General features: G+C 39.8%; 1 protein-coding gene across 12 annotated transcripts in view; it reads right to left on the bottom strand.

Annotated features, from left to right (window-relative positions):
- EYA1 (EYA transcriptional coactivator and phosphatase 1) overlaps positions 1-22,476 on the bottom strand; it is a 381,182-nt gene that overhangs the window by 14,125 nt on the left and 344,581 nt on the right. For all 12 annotated transcript variants that reach the window (XM_055431627.2, XM_055431630.2, XM_055431626.2 and 9 more), the window contains 5 exons: positions 7,290-7,348; positions 7,019-7,179; positions 5,760-5,874; positions 5,529-5,650; positions 1,360-1,460 (listed from right to left, as the gene is read on the bottom strand). In XM_055431627.2, coding sequence (XP_055287602.1) covers positions 1,360-1,460; positions 5,529-5,650; positions 5,760-5,874; positions 7,019-7,179; positions 7,290-7,348 — 558 coding nt within the window. The remainder of the gene's footprint in view (positions 1-1,359; positions 1,461-5,528; positions 5,651-5,759; positions 5,875-7,018; positions 7,180-7,289; positions 7,349-22,476) is intronic.

Here is a 22,476-nt window from a genome sequence, read left to right as displayed (position 1 = left end):
CTAAATCTAAATCTTGAAATAGCCCAACGAGCTAGGTGCTGCTATTGCTCCTATGTATAGATAAAGAAAGAGAAGGGCAAAGTAACCTGTTCAGAGCTGGTAAACGATAGAGCTGCAATTCAAACGCAGGCTGGCTGGCTCAAGAATCCAAGTTATTTCCCATAGCTTCTCCAATTAAGGACTTCCTTGGTAGTTCAGATGGTATAGAGTCTTCCTGCAATGCTGGAGACTTGGGTTTGATCCCTGGGTCAGGAAGATACCCTGGAGAAGGGAATGGCTACCCACTCCAGTATTCTTGCCTGGAGAACTCCATAGACAGAGGAGCCTGGTGGGCTACAGTCCATTGGGTTGCAAAGAGTCAGACGTGACTGAGTGACTAACATTTTCACTTTTTTCACTTTCTCCAATTATAGAATAAGTGGTGCTACTTATAACTGAGTTCTTACAAACAAGAGAAACAGAAAAGGTGGTATCCAAACTGGATTTTGAAAAATGAGGAAGACAGTGACATCCGGGTCCTGGGGAAAGGAGCAACAGCAGGGAGGAGGTCCTGGGTGTGGCCAAAGGAAGGTCAGCAGACCAATGTGCCTATGGTGCAAGAGTGGAGGAGACTGAAAGGTAGGTTGTTACTAGATTGTGTAGACTCTGAATGCCTGGCTAAGGAATGTGGTCCCCCCTCCTTCCCGCTTTTTAAAATGTGATGAAGGACATTCCTGAGAAAGCTTTTGCTAAAGGAAATGACAGAATTATACTTGCAGGGATGCAGAAAAATAGAAAGAAATATGATGCGTAAACTGGGTCAAGAGACCTAATTGTTGGGTCTGTTTTCTTCCTCCTTTCTGTGCATCCCCAAAGGGGTAATTCACTGACCTTGTGATCGAAAGAAGGTACTATACTCCAGGGCAGAAAAGTTTTGCATCCTAGCTCTGATCAGCTGGTAGAGTCTTTCTGAACTGATGTTTAGAAGGTTCGTAGGCTGCATCCAGGCTTAGGTAACAAAGGTTTAATCACCTGGTGACGTCTGCCATGGGTGCAGAGAGGGGCATGCTGGCGTTAGCAGGCATGCATGCTGTCTCTATTCCAGGAGACAGATGCAGAGCTAAGCCTCCTTTTCTGTTCCCCAAGTCCACATTCTGTGAAGATGAACCATCCGTGACCCCTGAGCTTGGGAGTATCACTCTTCACAAAGATTATTTCAATAATGATTTAATTCTACTCTGTCCTTGATCAGTGCTTACAGTTCTGAACGCATTCACAATCTGTTTCAGAGAAAGGGGATGTGTTTAAATGATCCAGCTCAGAATTTTGAGGACAAAGAAAAATTAAAGGGCACGAGAAACACCGATGAGGGACACTCACCTTTTTTGCCCCCTGTTCCTCTTCTACGCCATCTCCTATGACAACATACACCACTTTTCTTCCAAACCTCTGAATTATTCTCTCAAAACAGCTTTCCTTTCCTAATGAACAAAAGTAAATTACAAAAAAAAAAAAAAGTAAACTTTGGACTTAAACTTTTTACATAAAATGCTGTCTTTATGCTTCTGATCCAACTCTATCATACTTGTGTGAACTAGAAAAAGCATGCTTTTACATGCCGTTTGGGGAGTATGCAGAACTGTAAATGAATTACCCAAGTGGTATCCTGTCCCTGGGAAATTGACAATTTTAGTACTTTTTCCTCCAAGACTCATTTATTAAAAAGTAGGATCTAGTCATTTACAGTATAAATTTGGTAGAAAAAGTATTATTTTGTAGTAGTACTTTGCCCCCTCTAAGCTGAGACTAAACAAAATCATGCCATTCTGCCAATGTATTTTAACTTGATTTAAAAACTGTTTCATGATCTATCAAACACTGAATATAACATCTGATTGAAAGGCTATTGAGAAGGATGAACAAAACTGAAGGATTGGTTTCATTATGGCAAGAGAAATCAAACACCAGACTTAGTTTATCCCTTCATTTTCAGGTAGTTTATCCCTTCATTTTCAGGTTGGAATACTTCTTTGAATGAAAGAAACCTCCAAGGCCAAATGTGTTGACTGGAAATATTCTTGGAAAACTGTTTCTGAAATGAATGTCAGGTAATCTGGGGCCCTACCAGAGCATGCTTGCCTGACCCATGCTACAATACCTACAAGAGCATGCTTGCCTGACCCAGGCATCTAAGCTTCAGTAAAGTACTTTCCTAGAGGAAAAGCGGGATAAAGGTAACAGGATGCCTTTATCTGTCTATTATCTTTCCCATGTCAAGACTTAGTTTTGGCTCCAGTGGCAGCTACGCTGTCAGCACGTCCCTGTGGTTAATGCGGTCATTGTTGCTTCGTAGAACAGGAACTGGGGTTCCAAGTCCAGGGCTGCCAATAAGGTCATTTTAATGGACAATGGGACAGTTTATAGTTTTCAGATGTGAATGGCTGAGCGGGACCTGTACCTCTTTCAAATAAGGATCAGATATACACACGAACAAATTGCTTGTTTGCTTAAACAAATGTCTGCTTTATATTTGTATTTTGCACTAAAATCTCTAGTTTGCATCTGACAGAATGAAATGGAGCCAGCCTTATTCAAAGATGTCATTTCAATGCTTCTGTAGTTGCTCACTAACCTGTGAAATATTAAATCACTCTGAGAAACAAATACAAAGGCTGGTTTTCACTGCAAAAAAATATACAACCGAACACTTGGATGTCATGAAACTTTCTTTTCCCCCTTAAAGCGAAATGTTTGCATATTTTTGTAAAGTTTCCTCTTCATGGGAAAAGTAAGGTAAACTCATTGTGACTTTAAAATAAAGCTGTGATGGACAAATTCTCACCCAAATACTATCTTCCTAATAAGGTTCATTGTGAATAAACAATAAGAATTAATAAACTGAAGCTCACTTTTAGAGGTTAATTTAAGATCTTACATGGAATTTTGATTTTGATGAATCCATTTTGTCTGAAAGAACATCACAGCTCTCTGCTGAATGAGAGACCAATCCCTTTCCTTCTCTGATTTTGCTATTTTGCCTACAGGAAAAAATCCCTGGTTTTTCTGCACTGATCCCCATATTACATCTCATTTGATGGCAAAATTAGCAGTAATTAGGAGTTTCAATCTCTATTTTTATTACTAAAAAAAAAAAACCACAGGAACGTGATTATACCACTGGTTTTGAGATAATTTCTACTACTGTATAGTATTTAAATTGAATTTTTATTCTATACTGAAAAAATTCCAATATTGCAAATAATATGTCCATTAAAAATACTTTCTTGATATTATAATTTCCTATTATCCTTACATTTTCAGATTATTTGGGATTAAACTTCAATTTGCAGAACATGTAATATACTACTATTCCTTTCCTTCTAGGCAGTTAAGTACTATCCCTTGTATATTATATGCTTATTTGGAATATGTTCTTTCTTTCATGTGCCAATAAAACCTTATCTTGGATCCCTGTTCACAAAACATGATTTCTCTTACTTGATACAGATAAAGACCTGAGCTAATGGAAATTGATTACTAATTTATGTGAGAACATGTAAAAATTCTGGGTATATCAGGCTACTAGGAATTCTTTGTTTTATAAGGGTCTTCTAGTTTTCTGTTCTTGGCCCTTCTCAGGAGGCAGTAGTCATTCTCAAACTCCCAACTATTTCCAACTTTATAGGGTTATTTGAATATCCTACAGGTTCTTCAAACTCACATAAGTAGGATCAAACTGTTATTTTTGTCATCAAACCTGATTTCCCCATCAGCTAACAGTGTCAATACTGAGCCGGTTGCCTAAAAGAAACCTCTATTGTCAGCCTTCTTCTGAATAAACAACCATATGTTCATCCATTTCATTCAACATTGAGTACCTACTATGTGCTAGGCCCTATGGCTACAATGATGAATGACACAGACAGACTCAGTTATCAAGGAGACTATGAACAAATAACAAGTAATTTTTTAGTGATAATTTAGTAAATTCTTTGAAGAGAAGAACAAATCAGAGATAGTCTGTTTTGCCCCTTTTTCTTTAGCCAGAAACAACCTTCTTCCCACTTACCAGGACACTCATCCTCTGTCCCTAGGACTCAATTATATAACATTTACTTCATCATAGCAACATATAAGGCCACTTAAAACCCAAATCTACGTTGCTCGCTACCCATGAACACTGTATATTAAATCACCCAGGAAAACTCACAAGTCCCTCAGCAGGGAATTCATTTTAATTTCTCTGTTGCTTTGTTCTCACTAGCCATCTGCCTATATAAACTGCCTATAATATAAACTCTTACATACCCTTCTATACCCAGCTCAAATGTCATACCTTCCCTTTAACTTTCACTGACACTTGCCCTTCTGCCTCCTTCTGAGTGGGACTGAATGCTCCCCCACTGAAATGCAAACTTGGGCACTTACTGGTAGGATCCCTCAGCTTGTGGAATGGTCTGCTGGACCTTAGACTCAGAGATCTACTCTAACCCTCTACTTTACTAGCTATTAACACCTCATGCGACGAGTTGACTCACTGGAAAAGACTGATGCTGGGAAAGGTTGGGGCCTGGAGGAGAAGGGGACGACCGAGAATGAGATGGCTGGATGGCATCACCGACTCTGTGGACATGAGTTTGAGTGAACTCCGGGAGTTGGTGATGGACAGGAAGGCCTGGCGTGCTGTGGTTCATGGGGTCGCGGAGAGTTGGACACGAATGAGCGACTGAACTGAACTTAAACTGACTTACTTACATCTCTGAGATTTAAGCTTCCTCAGTTGTAAAATGAAAAGGCTGCAAAGATGGACTTTAATATGTAAAATGTTTAGTACAGTTCTGGGCACCTAGTAAATACTTGATAAATGTTCATTTATATACCACTGAATACTTTCTCATACTATAGTTATTTTGTTGTCTGTTTCCTCTGCTAGACAGTGAATTTCCTAATAACAATAGCCATGTCTTCTTTTAATTACTACTTTTGTTTTGTCTTGGTTGATATTTTAAGTAAATTTCACAGTAATCTTTCTTAACTACATTTTCTTCTTGTAAGAATCTAATTTTTTGATCCCCCTAACAAAAATGAGAACATAATCATTTACACATGTTAAATTAAAGCAAAAAAAAAATAGTTCCAGTGATAATAATTTATTGGAGTCGCCTAATTAAAGCTATTATTAGTTATTTCTGCTTTCTATATTTCTATATAACTACTTATTTTAGCTTATAAAATAATTTCTGTTGATGCTGCCTAAGAGAATAAAAATAAGATAATAATCTAAAAATGATGCTAAATTGACTGTAGTAAAATGCATAAGTTTTAATGTCAGCCAGTGAAGTAAAATTTTCTGAGTTCAGCTACATGGATTATGCTTTATATTTCTCTTGATACCTAAAGGCAATTTTGACAATAAAATTGGTTTAAACATTATTCTAGTTTTCTGACATTTAGAATTCTGTAAATAAAATCATATTTATTGCCTTTCATTTTTACTAGCCTGAAAGCAAAAGGTTGACTGTTATACAAATGATTAAAAAGTAGCTTACCTATTTTAGTTGCACTGTAAATATTTTCTATTGGAAATACAATTCCTAAACCATATAGCAAGACTTTTGCCAATGCTGGGATAAGCTGAGTAGTTGTTACTAAAATATTCACACAGTTCGTTCTATGAGAACAGAAAGAAAAAAAGACAGTTGAAAAATAAGTCTCCAAAATGAACAAGCAAAGTCTGTTTTCAGGCAGAGGCCCTACGAAGTGACTTGGGGACAACTTACCGGGAGTGAATGAGCGTGAGGGCTTTCAGAGCCAGTGTCAACCAGGAGTCTGTCAGGGCTTCAATTTCGGCCCTCAGTTGCAACCAGGCTTCCCTCTTGGCTGGACCAAGCAGACCTGTGGATTTAAAAGCAAAGGAACTACTTCCTTACCAATGAGTCTTGCCAACTTTATAAACAATAAACATTTAAATCTACTCTAATACCTCCCCTCAAGCTTTACGTGTACTAAGCAATTTTTCACATACCATTCAACAAATATTTAGTACCGTAGGGGACATCTACTGTTTCTGCATCCCCGACATCCCTTTTTCTAGTTGTAGAAGTCCTCTCTTCTATTGAGGGAGCCTACTCACCCCTATTCCTCCAACTGCATAATTTGGGCAAAGACACAACACTATCCTCTGGCTCCCAGAATAGGCATATGACCTTGGCTTGGCCACTGAAAGTGTCTGGAACTTTTTGTTGAATCTATTGGGAAAGATGTTTCTCTACCCCATGGAGGTACTGGACTGGTTGAATAGAAGCCTGGGTCTACTGATGGTCACTTTTGCCACCTTTTGGGAGGGACTGACCCCAAAGGAAATCACAGGCCAAGGATTACTGATTGTATCACCAGAGCATCTGAATTTAGCCATGCCAGAAACTAACACCACCCTTAAACTTTTCATTGTGTGTTAGTCGCTCAGTCGTGTCTGACTCTCTGCAACCCCATGGACTGCAGCAGCCCACCAGGCTACTCTGTCCATGGAACTCTCCAGGCAAGAATACTGGAGTGGGTTGCCATTCCCGTCTCCAGGGGATGTTCCAAAACAGGGATTGAACCCATGTCTCCTGCATTTCAGGTAGATTCTTTATCATCTGAGCCACCAGGGAGGTCAATATATTCCTTTTCATACCAAAGTCCTTTTGAAACACAATCAAAAGATGAACTAATACAAGCATCTACCTGATAGAAGGATGCTTTATGATTCATCTTAAGTCCTTTAGGCAAGAGGTCAAGAAACTTACTCCAGTAAGTTTACTAACTCACACCACTGCTAAGAAAGGGAGCCAGGATTAGATTAGCCTGGCCAGGGCAGCTGGCTCTAAGTCTATTACTTCTCTCATTCAATCACAACAGAATAATCACTGGTTAGATGAAACTACTCTCAGCAAAAGCTGTTCTACCCCCAAAAATGTGATGTAAATGTGTGATGCTCTGAGTATTTTATTGAGACTGTCTTAACCAACCCAGCAAGATACTGGTGATAGTCACTTGCCTCCAACATTATTTTTGTAGGTATTGTAGATCTCTTTTACTCGTCTGTAGCGGAAGGCCAACTTTCTCATCCAGTCTACACCGCCCCGCACACCGGTTGCCAAGCATAAATTAGCACTGGTTGCTGCAGCAGGAAAGCCATCTGTTCCAAAGTTATATGTGCTATTTAGATGCAAGAAAAGCCCAAAGTTAACCAAAGAGAAAGTTCATCTTAATGAGCTGAGCAATTAAACTATAACATGGAGCCCATAACATCCCGATCATGGGCTCACCTTAGGTCTTGTCCATTGTCATCGGAAGAGACATCATCTATATGAACTTGGTCACATTCCTAAAACACAATTAAAATTGATACATGTTAATTTTCAAAAAGCATCTACATTTTTTGGGGAAAAACCATATACAGCTATTAAAAAAAAACAACAACAACCAAACACTGAAATTGGTAGTGTTTGCCAACCACATCAATCAGTAGGTGGCAGTCTTGTTAAATTGACATTTTTGTCTACTTTGGGTCCTTTTTCAATGTAAGAAAGGAGCAATGTCAATAAGGACTACTGTTACTCAGGTTCAGAAAACACATTTTTGTATTTAGAAAGGAAAGTGACTGAAAACAATTAGCATATGTGTTCCATAAACCTCAGGTACCTGAAGACATCACACTGCTCCGAGCTGGTTCAGTCAATGCCAAAGTGTAACTGAAACCAGACATTTCGGTAAATCTAACATGCTAGAAAAATTAAACCTGATGCTAACTGCCAATGAAATTATGACCTTTGATTGCTGTTGAGCCACACACCAACACAGCCTGAGGCCAGCATGGAGCTCAGACCAGAAAATCTGTTACTAGTTTGCCATTGATTTGAGAGATGTGAGTTTTATTTTGCTCGTGCGCGTGTGTGTGGGTGTGTGTGTGTGTAGGAAAAAAGCATGGGAGACTTCCCGATCTAAAAAAAATTAACCATGAGGCTTTTTTTTTACTGTTTTCAAAACTTAATTTTTTTTTTACTGTTTTTCTGTTATTAAATATTCATTTTAAATAGAGGATTTATGAGTTGATCATAAAATAATATGATTGGAACAGACCTGATTTTAAAATCCCACACCATGCATAAACTGTTTAGAATAGGGGGTGTAATTGTGGGTTAAAGCACAGTTGGACGGGTTCACACCGATACACCTGCTCACATGTAAGCACTCCTACCTCTTACTGCTGTGCCCCAGCCTCCACATCTTTGTGGGAAGAGCAACACTCAATAAACATTTGTTGAACAAATGAAGGCAAACTATAATTTGGAGACAGACATGGCCTCTAGTCCAGAAACAAGTAATACGCACTTGGCATGTTTTAATATTTTAGCCATGATTCTTCTCTTGGCAGTCAGCCTCCAAATACCACAGTGGCCTTTCTGACACTTATTTCCATTAAAAGTTTTAGTGAAAAAAATCTTATAAGAAATCAGCAGGCATGCATCTTGTATTTTAAAAGGTTCTTTGGACTAAAGCTCTAGTCATCATTCCCATAGAGTTCACCTCATCAAATCTATCCTGTCCCTCTAGCGCTTGACATTCAATGTGTAACAAAGATGCCAGAGATAAAGCACCCTAGGAATAGAAGGTGGATTTTTATGTTGCCGGTTCCTTCTGCACAAATTGTTTCTCTCCATGGATTTGTGAGGAAGGGAGCAGGAGATAGAAGTGGAAAGAAACTCAAACCAGCTGTTGCTTAACAGAATTAAAATCCTGACCCCAACCTCTTCCTTCTAAAGCATCTATTTTCCAGGCAACCCTCTCCCAGCAAGCCACAAGTTCCAAGGAGGAAAAGGCTTTGACCTTGTAACCCTTCCCTTCTCTCCTGAGGTCCATAACCCCAGATAAGAAAAAAAAAAAAAAGGAATAAACGTCTAGGAGGCCTTACAGGCAGGACTGTGAATTTAACATTTTTAAAACAGGTCATTCCTGCAAAACACAATGGGAAATTTCTTTGAGTTATTATACATAATTCAGAGGGTGAAAGATGAATGATAGTTGTGTTTTTTCAACAACGTACTTATTCTGGGTTTAAAGAATTACTAAATCATGACTTTCTACCATCTGGCCATTCATCTAGACAGAAATATAAAAAAAGTGTTGGTACACGACTCTGTTAGGGTGTGTGGTTAGTTAAAACACAAACAAATGAGAAAAAGGGTATTCCCACAAACAAACAGAACCCCCCAAAGCCTCGGTGCTGTTAATGCAGGATTTTTCTCTCTGGGGAGAAAGAACAGAGAGAGGGAGGAAGTTGAGGAATTAGAAGAGGAAAAAGATATGTTTAAAAGAATTGAATTTAAGGAATCAAAGCTGGCCCAAAGTTACTTGGTTAATTCTAGGGGTGGGAAGAATGCTTTGGAAAAACAGGGTGTTAAGAGGCTTTTCTTAAGCTAATGCAGTTGTAAATCTCCATTACTAACACAGCAGCCTTATCTTCTAATTACTGTTGATGACTCTACCATGGCTATTGTCTGCCCGAATCCTGTATTTGTTTTCTCCTGCCAGCTTTCCTTAAGGCTTTTTGTTCCCAGGCTGGGCCCTCATTTGAAGTACTGTTCAGTATCTTGGTTTACTCTAATTAAGGGTCAACTGCTCCCAGCCTTTTTACCTGCAGATAACCAAACTCACTTCACAATGATCTGATTAAAGCAAAGTTTGGGGTGACAGCAACCACAAAACCCTGCTGTTTAGCAGGAGAATTTCTTTTTAAACTTATTCTCTACTGGAGTATAATCGATTAACAATGTTTTGATAGCTCAGGTGGATAGCAAGAGGAATCAGCCATACATATCCCTTAGCCAGAGAATTTTTGTAGAATGATTTTAATCAAAATAGATAACTAATGAGAACGTACTCAGGGAACTCTACTCAGTACTCTGTGGTCACCTACATGGGAAGGAAATCCAAAAGCAGAGGAGATATACATACAGCTGATTCACTTTGCTGTATAGCAGAAACTAACACAACATTGTAAAGCAACTATACGCCAATAAAAATTATATTAAAAAATCAAGAGCATTTTCAAAGGGCCAAGTTGGCACTTTTAGGAATTAAAACATCATTAAAGTGTCTATAAAATGTGTTTTTGGAATGAGCTCTCAGTTTACTTAACAATAGACAAGTAGTCTGTTGCACAAACTTGCAATTGATAACATGACTTGGCAATTGAACAACAATGAAAGATGATAAGTCACTATTATGAATTTACAAATAATGGTATAAATGTCTTGGAAAATAAGCTGTGTATTTTAAAACTTTTTTATGAGAAACTATAATATTACTATTTTGATGCTTACCCATAAAAAACTAATTTCTCAAAGGATGAAGACTATTAAGATACTGAAATATCATTTCATTTCTCAGCTGAGCCCCGTAATGTGTGAACTTGTACTCAGTGTACTTACTGTTAAATTAGAAAACTGCAGTTCCCTGCATTCTGATATCCTGAAATTGTCTCCTCCATGGCGATAAGGCTTCCCTTCTTGCACTTTTCAGAAGCCATCCAGCTTTTTACCTGTTTTCCTAAGAGCCTAATTTGAGGTTTCCATTTTTGCTTTCTGAATTTGGTTGCTTTTCATTTGCAAATCTATTCTAAACCCAGACAATTAGGTAACCGAGGGATAAGAAAAGAAATGAAACCAATGAAACAGCAGCAACAAAATTTAAAGCCCCACTGCAAGAGTCTATAGACACAGAAGACAATAATGGAAGCTATCTATATTTTCAGGTGCCAAAATCTACCGTGATTAGATGCTTAATACAGAGTGCAGAATACATATAATTTCATGAGAAAATCCATTTTTATTCCCAAAAGACTGAATATGCTGAAAATATAATTGAAATAAACTTCCAAAAAGTATGCAATAAGATTTTAAGGAATTCAAGCCATTACCAAATCCAAGTCTTGGGGTAGCATCCACATAGGGGCCTCCCATGGCCAGTTCAACCAATTTAGTGTTAATTAATTAATTGGTCATGAATTATTCTGGCCTGCTGAGGCTTGAGATACCTAAGGGACCCCCAACATACATGGGTGTCAGGCTTGGGGTCTCATGTAGGGGTGTGAAGTAGTCATTTCCTGGTCTCCTAATAGACTTTGCACTCAACATGGATCCAAACTGGCTAATGGGTGCTTTGGGTTAAAAAGGCGATCATTTATTTATTATTGTGTCTGATTATTTATTAAGGAATACCTGTTCTGGGTATTGCTGTAGATGCTAAGGACACACCACTTAACACAAAAATCGTTACCATCTTGGAACTAACATTCCAGTTGGGAGAGACATCCAAACAAGAAAATATGCAAAATGTACAATCTGTTAGACAGTGATAAGTGCTAAGGAGAAACAATACAGCAGGCAAGGGGAATATGCAATGCTGTGGGAGTGTCTGGGGAAACAGCTTTGCAGGCCAAGGAAAGAGCAAGTGTAAAGGCCCTGAGGCAGAAGGGGAAGAGTTACACGGACCAGCAGGTGACAGGGACTGTCAATGCTGGTCCTCTACTTCTGAATGGCAGTAGTGCGAGGGTGGGGGAAGGTGACCTTTTGGAGGCCAGCCATCCTTCTCTCTAGCAAATACCCCACAGATGCAAAGGGACTCTGTGCAGTTAATCAACAGGTCTCAAAGGCAGGAAGGAAAGATCTTAAACAGTTTCTATTAACCCCCAAACTACAGATACGAGAACTGATGTGGGGCTGGAAGGGGATCAAGAGATAAGCAGAGAACTATTTGTTGTTCATGGCTTTCCAAAGGAATGTCAAAATCAATGCTTTTGTATAAAGGAAATGGCAATCCACTCCAGTACTTGCCTGGAAAATCCCATGGACAGAGGAGCCTGGTGGGCTACAGTCCATGGGGTCGCAAAGAGTCGGACACGACGAGCAACTTCACTTTACATCATGTCATGTCAATACTAGAGGAGTATATAATTAATATTTTTATTTAACCAGTTTAACATATACCCTGGAGAAGGAAATGGTAACCCACTCCAGTGTTCTTGCCTGGAGAATCCCAGGGACGGGGGAGCCTGGTGGGCTGCCGTCTATGGGGTCGCACAGAGTCAGACACGACTGAAGCGACTTAGCAGCAGCAACATATACCCACATCCCTCAAAGAGTTTCTAAGAGTCAAGCCAGTATTAGGCAAAGTTGTGGTTATCCTTCACTAGGTAAATTTCATAATTATTACTGAATTAGACATTGCTAATGCTAAAGCTGAAACTCCAATACTTTGGCCACCTCATGCAAAGAGTTGACTCACTGGAAAAGAGTCTGATGCTGGGAAGGATTGGGGGTGGGAGGAGACGGGGACGACAGAGAATGAGATGGCTGGATAGCATAGATGGACATGAGTTTGAGTGAACTCCGGGAGTTGGTGATGGACAGGGAGGCCTGGCGTGCTGTGATTCATGGGGTCGCAAAGAGTCGGACACGACTGAGCGACTGAACTGAACTGAATGCATTGGGCCCACTTTCCCACCCTGAGCTCAGTCCCTCCCTTTCCAGAAGTCCTAAAGCACCAGGAATATACCATCCACTGACAGTGGATTACGAAGGTATCCTGTCTTGACAGTCTATACCCCATGAAGAATGGATTTTTCCTTCCCTTGAAGGGATGGATAACAACTCCAATAAGAGCTGTTTTCTATATTTGTGTGGTGGTAAAGAACTCCACGGGTTTTGGAGGACACATAAGAGAGGCGGTTTTGTTCCCTGGGTCGGGAAGATTCCCTGGAGAAGGGCATGACAACCCACTCCAGTATTCTTGCCTGGAGGATCCCATGGACAGAAGAGCCTGGCAGGCTAGTCCATGGGGTCACAAAGAGTCAGACATGACTGAAGTGACTTAGCACACCTGCAGAGGCAGACCTATGGTTGCTCCTACTCACACAGACTCCTGTTTCTTGTTGAGCTGAATTACTGATACTTATGTTGAACACAAAATAGTATTTAATGTTACAGCCTATTTTACGGCTGCAAATAAATGAAGACTCAGAAAAGCTAAGTAGCCTCAGTGCTGAGACACTATACAGGCCTTTGATCCCCAAGCACTATTTCTCCCTAGGATCCCTGGATTTTACACAATTTAGACAACGGCCCACTCCACAACCTAGGATCCTGCTGGCTTGTCAGTTATTTAATGTTTATGGGATTCCTGCTCCAGGATGTATCCTCACCTCTGTCTGCCCCATGCCCACCTGGGGGTCCAGCATTTGTCACCACTGCCCCTCTTCTGGCCCAGAGCTCGGAGGTGCAAGCTCCATCCTGCAGTTCAAGCCCCACCCCTTCATCTCTCCACCTGGCCTCCAAATGACTGGCACTTCAGAGAGAAATCATCCCAGGAGGAAAGCCATCATGGAAACTTGGTCTTTACAAGGGTGGAGGGGACAGAGCACAATGGTAGGCAGTGAGAGCATAGGTATTAGCATGACTTTGCCACTAGAAGGCTCAAAGCCTAGGAACAAGGACTTGGTCACAATCACAGTAGAGCTGAATGAGGGCAGGTGGCAATGATCTGGGAAGCATGATGAGGCCTGCAAGCTCTATTGTACCCGAAATGGCTCCTATAGCAAGCATCCTTCAGATAACCACCACAAACCCAACGCCCAAAGTTTAGCCTTGTCTGGCTTCCCTTATGTTCCACGGCTTGTGCTACTCACAGAGCAGTAAAATCAATAAAATTGGCAAGTTTCAGTGACTCTGGGCCCTCAGCTTACAGACATCTCAGCACTTGTGGGGCTGGATTATAAAATGCTGACATGCATGGCTGGGGAAAACTGCCAACCCATGAAGCAGCTGAATACCAGGTCCAGTGTTGGGAGCAGGAAGAAAGCCACATGGGGTCCTATCTCACGGCCATGCAGCAAAGGCATGGTCTCCCTCAGAACTCTGGTTGCACTGTTATTCTGCCTTTTTGGTTCTTTCTGTCATTATTCTTGGCACTGTAACTCAAGCTGACCTTTTTCCGATCCATCATCATCTCTGGCCTTCCAGGGCTGGGCCGCAGACATGTTCTTTTGGACTCAGCTCCGAGAATAACTCAGATTTTGTACAGGGGCTCATATGCAAAATATTAAGTTATGGCAGAATTTTTCTGCAAATATTTATTCTGCTTTGATACCGTAGTGGTTGGACTTTTCCCTCAAGCCTCTCGCTTGTGCCATAATTATGTAAAAACACACCATGCCATTCACGTTCATTTAGGAAAATTAATGAAAAGAATTAAGACAGTTACAATGGGTCTTATTCTCTGTGCCAAACACAGTGACATCACAGTCAGGATGCTGAGGCGTTTACACCCCTGAACCTGACACTAGAAACATAAACTCCAAGTAAACCTGCAGGCTTTGCATAAACAGACTTGAAGACTTGGAGGCAGTCTGCACGTTATGAAAGGGAACAATATAAAAATGTTACAAACATGTCTTGGGAGAAGTTGAGTTATATAAGCCCTGATTCTGCTGACTGAAGTGATATTTGCTCCATTTTCCAAATTTACCATGAGAAAACGAACACCATACTGCCGACTAATTGTTTCAATACCTTCCTTTATGAAATAAAAATGGAAAGAAAAAGCATCCCCAGAGAAGGAGCTATTTTCATTGTGTCCATGTATCAGTGAGCCTACTGAGACTTGCTAGAGTTGGCCAGGGACACGGTGGCTGGGTTCTCTGTCCCCTTCTGTCATCAAGCAATTACATCCACTGCTCTGACCTCTCCACCAAACAGTAAGATAACCAGCTTGACACCTTAGACATCTGCAAGTTACCAGAACGTTTTCCTTTTATTCCTAAATATGAAGACTATAATATATAGAGTACAGGAGTATTTCTAGTGCTTTTAGAGACAACTCACTCAAATGGGCTGTGCTAGTGGTAAAGAACCTGCCTGCTAATGCAGGAGACACAAGAGATGTGGGTTCAGTCTGTGCATCGGGAAGATCCCCCAGAGGAGGAAATGGCAACCCACTCCAGTATTCTTGCCTGAAAAATTCCATGGACAGAGCAGCCTGGTGGCCTCCATGGGGTCACAGTCCATGGGGTCACAAAGAGTCAGACACAACTGAAGCGACTAACACACCTGGCACGCACTCATAAGTTGTCTGGAAGGCAAGTACAGTGCTTTGAAAAATTAAAAGAAAAAACAAAAGATTCTCCCTGTGGATCTGCTCACACTACCCTCTTTCTAATCAAAAATCCAAATTGTTCAGATGGCATTACAGGGTGACCAGTAATTTGAGTGACAGAGGTTTTTAAGGGAGTGATTTCCATGCGGCTTTTGGAAATAACTCCCGACTGCCTAGATATCTGCATAATTTTGTTGGAAAAATAAGGTAAGATGGGTCAACCCTAGAGATTTTCTGTGACTTGGAAGTTCTATGGAGGGGAAAGGGGTGGTCCAGAAGCAAATGATGGCAAAGATGTGAAGAGTCCTGCTCCTACTTCACTGACAATTAGATTCAGCTCCTTGAGCTCTGTGGTAAAGAAATTCTCTCTGTACGGTGTAGCAGAGGGAGCTGTATTCAATATCTTGCAACAACCTATGATGGAAGAGGATCTGAAAAAAATACATGTATAACTGAATCACTTTGATGCACACCTGAAACTAACACAACACTGTAAATCAATTATATACTTTGCTTAAAACAGGAAAGAAAGAAATTCTGTCCGTTAGTAAACCTGCAGAAACCTGGATTTTACGGGATATTTTGCTCTGTATAAAAGAGGCTGTTCAATTAACGCGCTGTGTATTTAGACTCACTAATCTAAATAGTAAGTCTAAATCATGTGCTTGCAGTGTGCTTCCTAAAGCTGTGTCCAAACCCACACTACACTTTCAAATGGATGCAATGAAAAGTCACAGCAGTGCTGTGTCCCTGTGCCTGTCACTGTGCACTGGTGGCATGCATGTGGCACAGGCCACCTGGAAAGAAGAATGTGGGGGTTGCAGCTCTGTTACTCTGGCTCTCAGCAGCAGGACCTGTCATGTCTGTCTGGGGTGCACCTTGTGACCTGTGGATCGCCCTTGCTTTCCCACACAATGCTTCCTTGCAAAAGAAAAGGTTGCAGATTACCCATGGCTACAGCACAGGAGATGAAGAACAAAGGGAGTTTTTGAAATCTGCCTCATTCTGTTAGACAGTTTGGGAACACAAGTTAAGGAATTAAAATACAGCTGGACAAATTTATCTTTACATTCCCACTTTAAAACTATCTACTCAGCACAGCATCAGTGCCAACACGTGTTAATAAGTCAATATTTAAATATCCCGTTCTGTTTTGATAGGAATAGGATGACACAAATATAGAAGCCAATAGGGGAAAAAAAAATAAAAACAATTTCAAATCTCAAACTAGGTAAGAGGAATTTTAACATCCATTTTTGAGATCTGGTAATAAGATGCAACTTTTAGAGACACATGCTGTTTTTAATTATTGTTTCTTACTTAGAGAAACAATATTTTAATGCATTTAAAGTTACAATATCCTGTAGGGATTATCTAAACAAGAGAGATATTTTTCTAGAATATCTCTAGTACCTGTATTTGAAACCCAAGACTTGAATTACAGCAGTTTCAGCAAAGGCAAGACAGTAGCTATTTCAATTTCATTCTGTTTAGCTGAATATTCATAAAACATTTAGAGGACAAAATCTTTACTGAAAAGTATGTGAAGATTGCATGTTAAAGCAGAAGATAAAGTGCTTACGCTATGTTTTCATATATGCACAAGGTTAGGAGGAATTGGGGGTAGGAGGAGACGCGGACGACAGAGAATGAGATGGCTGGATGGCATCACCTACTTGATGGACATGAGTTTGAGTGAATTCCGGGAGTTGGTGATAGACAGGGAGGCCTGGCGTGCTGTGGTTCATGGGTTGCAAAGAGTTGGACATGACTAAGCGACTGAACGGAACTGAATAGTAAATATTTAAGATCACTAAATAAAAATTATAGGGCTATCAATCTTCTTATTAATGAATTAAAGAGAAGATGAGAACATGTTTTCAAATTTGTAATATTTTATTATAGTATTAGTTCCTTTAAAAATGTGCTCATTAAAAGTGAGATGGCATGATAATACCACCACAGCACACTTCTCCAAGAATCCCAAAGGAATTGCATGAAGCTGGTTTCTCCTTAGCGAGTGGTACAGTGTTAATAAATATGTCAGTTTCACTCTGTCTGGAGTTCCTTTTTTCTAACCATGAATACCTTCTTTACCACATGGTCATATTAAATATATTTGTCTTTATTCACACCCTCCACCTTAGGGTGAGGAAAAGAAAGGCTTACTAATCAAAGCCAGAAAGAACTGAAAATAAGTTTTTAAAATGAAATGGGCTTATTTGAAATTGTTCAGTACTGTGTCTCTAAAAGTAATGGATTCATTTAATTGATAATTATGGCATGTTATTACACATGATCAAATGATATCAACACATAATTTTCCTTTAAAAAAACACAGTAAATTAAAAAATACAGTGAATAAAAAGAACTAAGTGAAAAGGTATATGGTGAATGCCTAATAATTTAATGCTATAAGATACATCGTTTATTGATTATGTTTTGTGCAATAGCACAAAATACATTTCAGTGCATTCTGTACCCTTACCGTATGATACTATACACAGAAAGCTTTAGCCCAAATATAATAGCTTCATTTATAGTTCAGCTAATATAAGAAGATATGGCATTTTACAAATCTGCAGAGAAATCAGTGAAAATGTTCAGTTCAGTCGCTCAGTCATGTCCGACTCTGCGACCCTATGAATTGCAGCACGCCAGGCCTCCCTGTCCATCACCATTTCCTGAAGTTTGCCCAAATGTTATGTTATATACTTTCAAATACAAAATAGGGTAATGCATCAATGTTTCCTAATATGCCAAATTTATTACATAGTTTTTCATTAAATATTTTTAATTGTATCATGTAATTTAAAATCAAGTAGTAAGATAAAACAGTACAGGCTGACAATGTACAAAATAATAATTTAGAGCCTTGAAAGAAAGAAAACTCAGCACATGTCTAATATAAATGTCATTCTTTTGACTGTCAGGACTACTCTTAAGAATAAGCCTTTGATTTACTGCTGAACTGATTTCTCAGTTTTCAATGGGTTTGCCCATCATTTTGCAAACATAATTTGTCATTGGCCACAGTGTTCTTTGTAATTCCTGTTGCCTTTCTTTTAGATCTATTATTCCTGCTGAGAGTATCTACCAAAGAAGAATTTTTCATAGTGACACCAACTCTAGTCTTGCTGTGAATAATCACATTCTCATAAAAATCATTCTTTTTATTGCAAACTTGCTGCCAGAAACATACTCAAACCAGGAAACCTTTTATCCTTTCCTGCAGTCACTTTCTTTTAACTGTCACTGCCATTTGAAGAAAATTAATCACATACTAATTCATTCACCAAGCATTTAACTAGAAGTTTTCATTTACATGGACTATTTCTGTTTTGATCATACATAAACCAACGAACAAAAACTGTAATATTAAACAGGTCATATTTTAAGAGAGCTCTTTTTTTTTTAATCTCTGAAACAATGTTTCACTCTAAAATTCAGTGTTCGCAGCAAATAGAAGTTCTGGTTTATTATCATTCCATGTCTATTGATTCATTTTCATTGACCTTCAAGCCATTTTTGTCTATAATCTTTAAAGACATATTTCAATGTAATTGGTTTTTTAAGTGACTCTTTTTTTGCAGGGGTGGGAAGTAAAATTTGAAAGTTTAAAACAGACCAATTTGTCAATTTTAGTTAACATATACAGTGAGATGACTTTATACTGGTAAAAGAGACTCAATTTTGTATCAAAGAATGTGTAGCTCAGAATAACACCCTCAGTTCATAAGTGAATAAAAAATTTCCACGCTGATTTCCTCTGCCATATAATTATTGCTGACTCCCGAGAGAAAAGCTGGCAGAACCGGACGTAGGCACTTAAAAAAATAGATTCCCCATGAGCTGAAGGAAGGTTCCATCATCACCTTCCCTCACTGTCAGCCCCTCATGTGGGGAGTGAGGACCTCTCAGGAAGCACTTTCTTACTCAAAAAGCTCTCTCTTCTACGTATCAGGGGGTCTGAAATTCTACCTCTTAAAATCTTCCTTTTTCAATCTTCCTTTATAAGACAAAGACTTCTGGTAAGGGTAAATGACTTAAGCTCCATTACTTTTGTGTGAACTGTCTTATCTGGTAAATTTCCTCCCGCATGGGGCTGCAGGGGGCTCTGGTGTGCCCTAAACCAATGCATGTCAATAGCAGAGGCAAAAGGAGTTGGGAGCTGAAAACTAAGGAAAAATTTTGTTCATACTCACAGTCTCGCTTCCTATAAAACCACTCCCTTTTCCTATGATTAAACATTTCAAGCCACAAAGAATATCTTTTGGTTGTTTATATATTATTCAGGAAAGTATTATATAGCATTAATATAGCAAATATGGTCTACGTTATATATTACAGGGCACATATTCTGTGTTCTTTCATTTTTTTATGTTCTCAACTAATAATGACTACCTATACCAGGCACTAAGTACACAAAAATAAATGAAATGCAGATATAGCCAGAATGGTTTCACATACATGGGGAGGGCTGGAGAGAGAGGGTACAAGTGACTTTTCTCTCAGGGAAGGAACTAGAATTCTAACAAAGCTATGAGAATGGAACATGGGATTCACCATGCTTCTAGCCCTTTTCCTTTCAATCCAGCCTGTGCATCAAATCACCGTCAGATACAGTTCTCTCAGAGTAGGTTTTGTCCACCCCCCCGCACCCCGCCCTGAAATACAATTTCCACTCTGGAGGGTTAGCTTCTTGGTGGCGGGTAATACACTTCCCTTCTGTTTCTGTATCTGCCTTTTAACCAGAAGGTGATCAATAGATGCTTGAGTGTGTGCTGAGTGGCTTCAGTTATGTCCGACTCTTTGTGACCCTATGGACTATAGCTCACCAGGCTCCTCTGTCCATGGGATCCTCCAGGCAACAATACTGGAGTGAGTTGCCATGCCCTCCTCCAGGAGATCTTCCCAACCCAGGGATTAAACTTGCATCTCTGAAGTCTCCTGCATTGGCAGATGGGTTGTTTACCACCAGCACCACCTGGGAAGCCCTAATAGATACTTAGGAAAAATCTAAATTAGAAACACTAAATATACGACAATGCAAATGGGCATTCAAGGGCTTCTCTACTGAGCCTTAACCTTGCCCATCCAATGCCATGTCTGTCGCTTCTTCACAGCCCATCAGGAGGGGTCACATGTTCCTGGCAGGCCAGTCTCAGCCTGATCTCCACGTCCCTCTTTCACCAGATAACCGTTGTGTCTATTGCTTGCTGGAATGCCTTGTCTCGCCTCTCTCACCTGTCAAGGCAAGGTTCCTTTTCTTTGTCAGCCCTGACGTATGCTCTGGAGCTCACTGAATAACAGAAGCAACAATCATTAAGAGCTACTATGTGTCTGGCCCCTATCAGTTCAGTTCAGTTGCTCAGTCATGTCTGACTCTTTGCGACCCCATGAATCACAGCATGCCAGGCCTCCCTGTCCATCACCAACTCCCTAAGTTCACTCAAACTCATGTCCATCAAGTCGGTAATGCCATCCAGCCATCTCCTTCTCTGTAGTCCTCTTCTCCTCCCGCCCCCAATTCCTCCCAGCATCAGAGTCTTTTCCAGTGAGTGAACTCGTTGCATGAGGTGGCCAAAGTATTGCAGTTTCAGCTTTAGCATCAGACCTTCCAATGAACACCCAGGACTGATCTCCTTCAGAATGGACTGGTTGGATCTCCGTGCAGTCCAAGGGACTCTCAAGAGTCTTCTCCAGCACCACAGTTCAAAAGCATCAATTCTTCGGCGATCAGCTTTCTTCACAGTCCAACTCTCACATCCAATGGCCCCTATACTGCAAGCCTATTCCTTCTCCTGGGGATCTTCCCAACTCAGGAATTGAACCAGGGTCTCTTTCATTGCAGGCGGACTCTTTACCAGCTGAGCTACCAGGGAAGCCCATGTTATTTCCAACCCTCCCTTAAACTCTACATTTGATGGATAAGGAAATGAAGGCTTACAGAGATCACTTCTGTGTATCCCAGCAGGTAGTAAATTCTTGGAAGAAAGAAATAACTTTTTATGGGTCTTTTTTTCTCTTTTTTCTAAGTTGGACCTTATTTCTCCCTATTCCTTTTCTACATGGACCAAGCACATGGATGATACTGAAGGAAACCTTCCAGATTATCTGAAAGAATTTAATATGAAAGAATGAGTCAACCCAACTGGAAATTAATTGCTAACATTTTTACGTTTTGTCACTGCAGTGTTAAAAAGTTAGTAGTTTTAGGAAAATACATTTATTATCTTGTTTGATTGCAAAATGATACATACTCATATACAACATTCATGAAAAACAGAAAAATATATAAAGGAAATAAACTTCAATTCCATCCCTCAGAAGTAAGCACTGTTAAATTCTTCCATCATTCTTCCTGGTCCTACTCACTCACTCAGCCTTCCTCATGTTTTTCATAGAGCTTAAATTTTGATAGGTGATATAGAACTCCCTCCCCCCGCAAAAAAAGAAAAAAAAGTGCTTCCCAAGTGATGCTAGGGGTAAAAAATCTACCTGCCAATACAGGAGATCCAAGAGACAGACGTTTGATCCTTGGGTCGGGAAGATCCCCTGGAGTAGGAAATGGTAACTGCTCCACTATTCTTGTCTGGAAAATTCCATGGACAGAGGAGCCTGGCAGGCTACAGTCCATGGAGTCACAAAGAGTTGGACAGGACTAAAAGACTGGAGCACAGAGCACATACCAAAAAAGCTGGTAAAACCAGGCACCTGTTTTGTAGCTACTTTCTCTTCCACTCAACAATGTGGAATAAATATCATTTTATATCAATTAATCATCTATATTATCTTTTAAATTGCTGAATACTATTTCACAATTACACGTCTCATGTTTCTCTTAACTAAGCAATGGCTGACAGTTCTTCAAACTGTTTTAAAATGCTGATAGCATTTTTAAAAACTGTTTATAAGTAGGGCAATGGCTATCAATCTTCCTTACAATTCTATTTTAAGCATCTAAAAGAATGTTTAAATTAAGTTTATTATTAAAGAATAATTAATATTTAAGCATCTTTGTACACAAAACAGTAATCACTTGATAAATGTTTAAGTGAATGACCAGGTTGATGAACAAACTTAGATTCATGACATTCAGTTATCTCTTTAGGTGATATGATACTTTCCTTATTTGACGTTTTTCTTCACTCAAATCTCTGATCCGTGTTCTGTATCCCTTCTGCTTAGAACATTCTTCTCTAAAGTTCACCCCACACAGCTCTGTCAAATCCTGTTAATCCTTTGTGGCAGTTTCAATGTCACCCTCATCTTTCTGAGTCCTTACTCTGAGCTTACATG

The sequence above is a fragment of the Moschus berezovskii genome, chromosome 16, assembly GCF_049115385.1.
Source record: "Moschus berezovskii isolate FMDL1 chromosome 16, NW_MosBer_1.0, whole genome shotgun sequence".
In the NCBI taxonomy this organism is placed as follows: domain Eukaryota; kingdom Metazoa; phylum Chordata; class Mammalia; order Artiodactyla; family Moschidae; genus Moschus; species Moschus berezovskii.
This window is presented reverse-complemented; position numbering and strand designations above follow the sequence as displayed.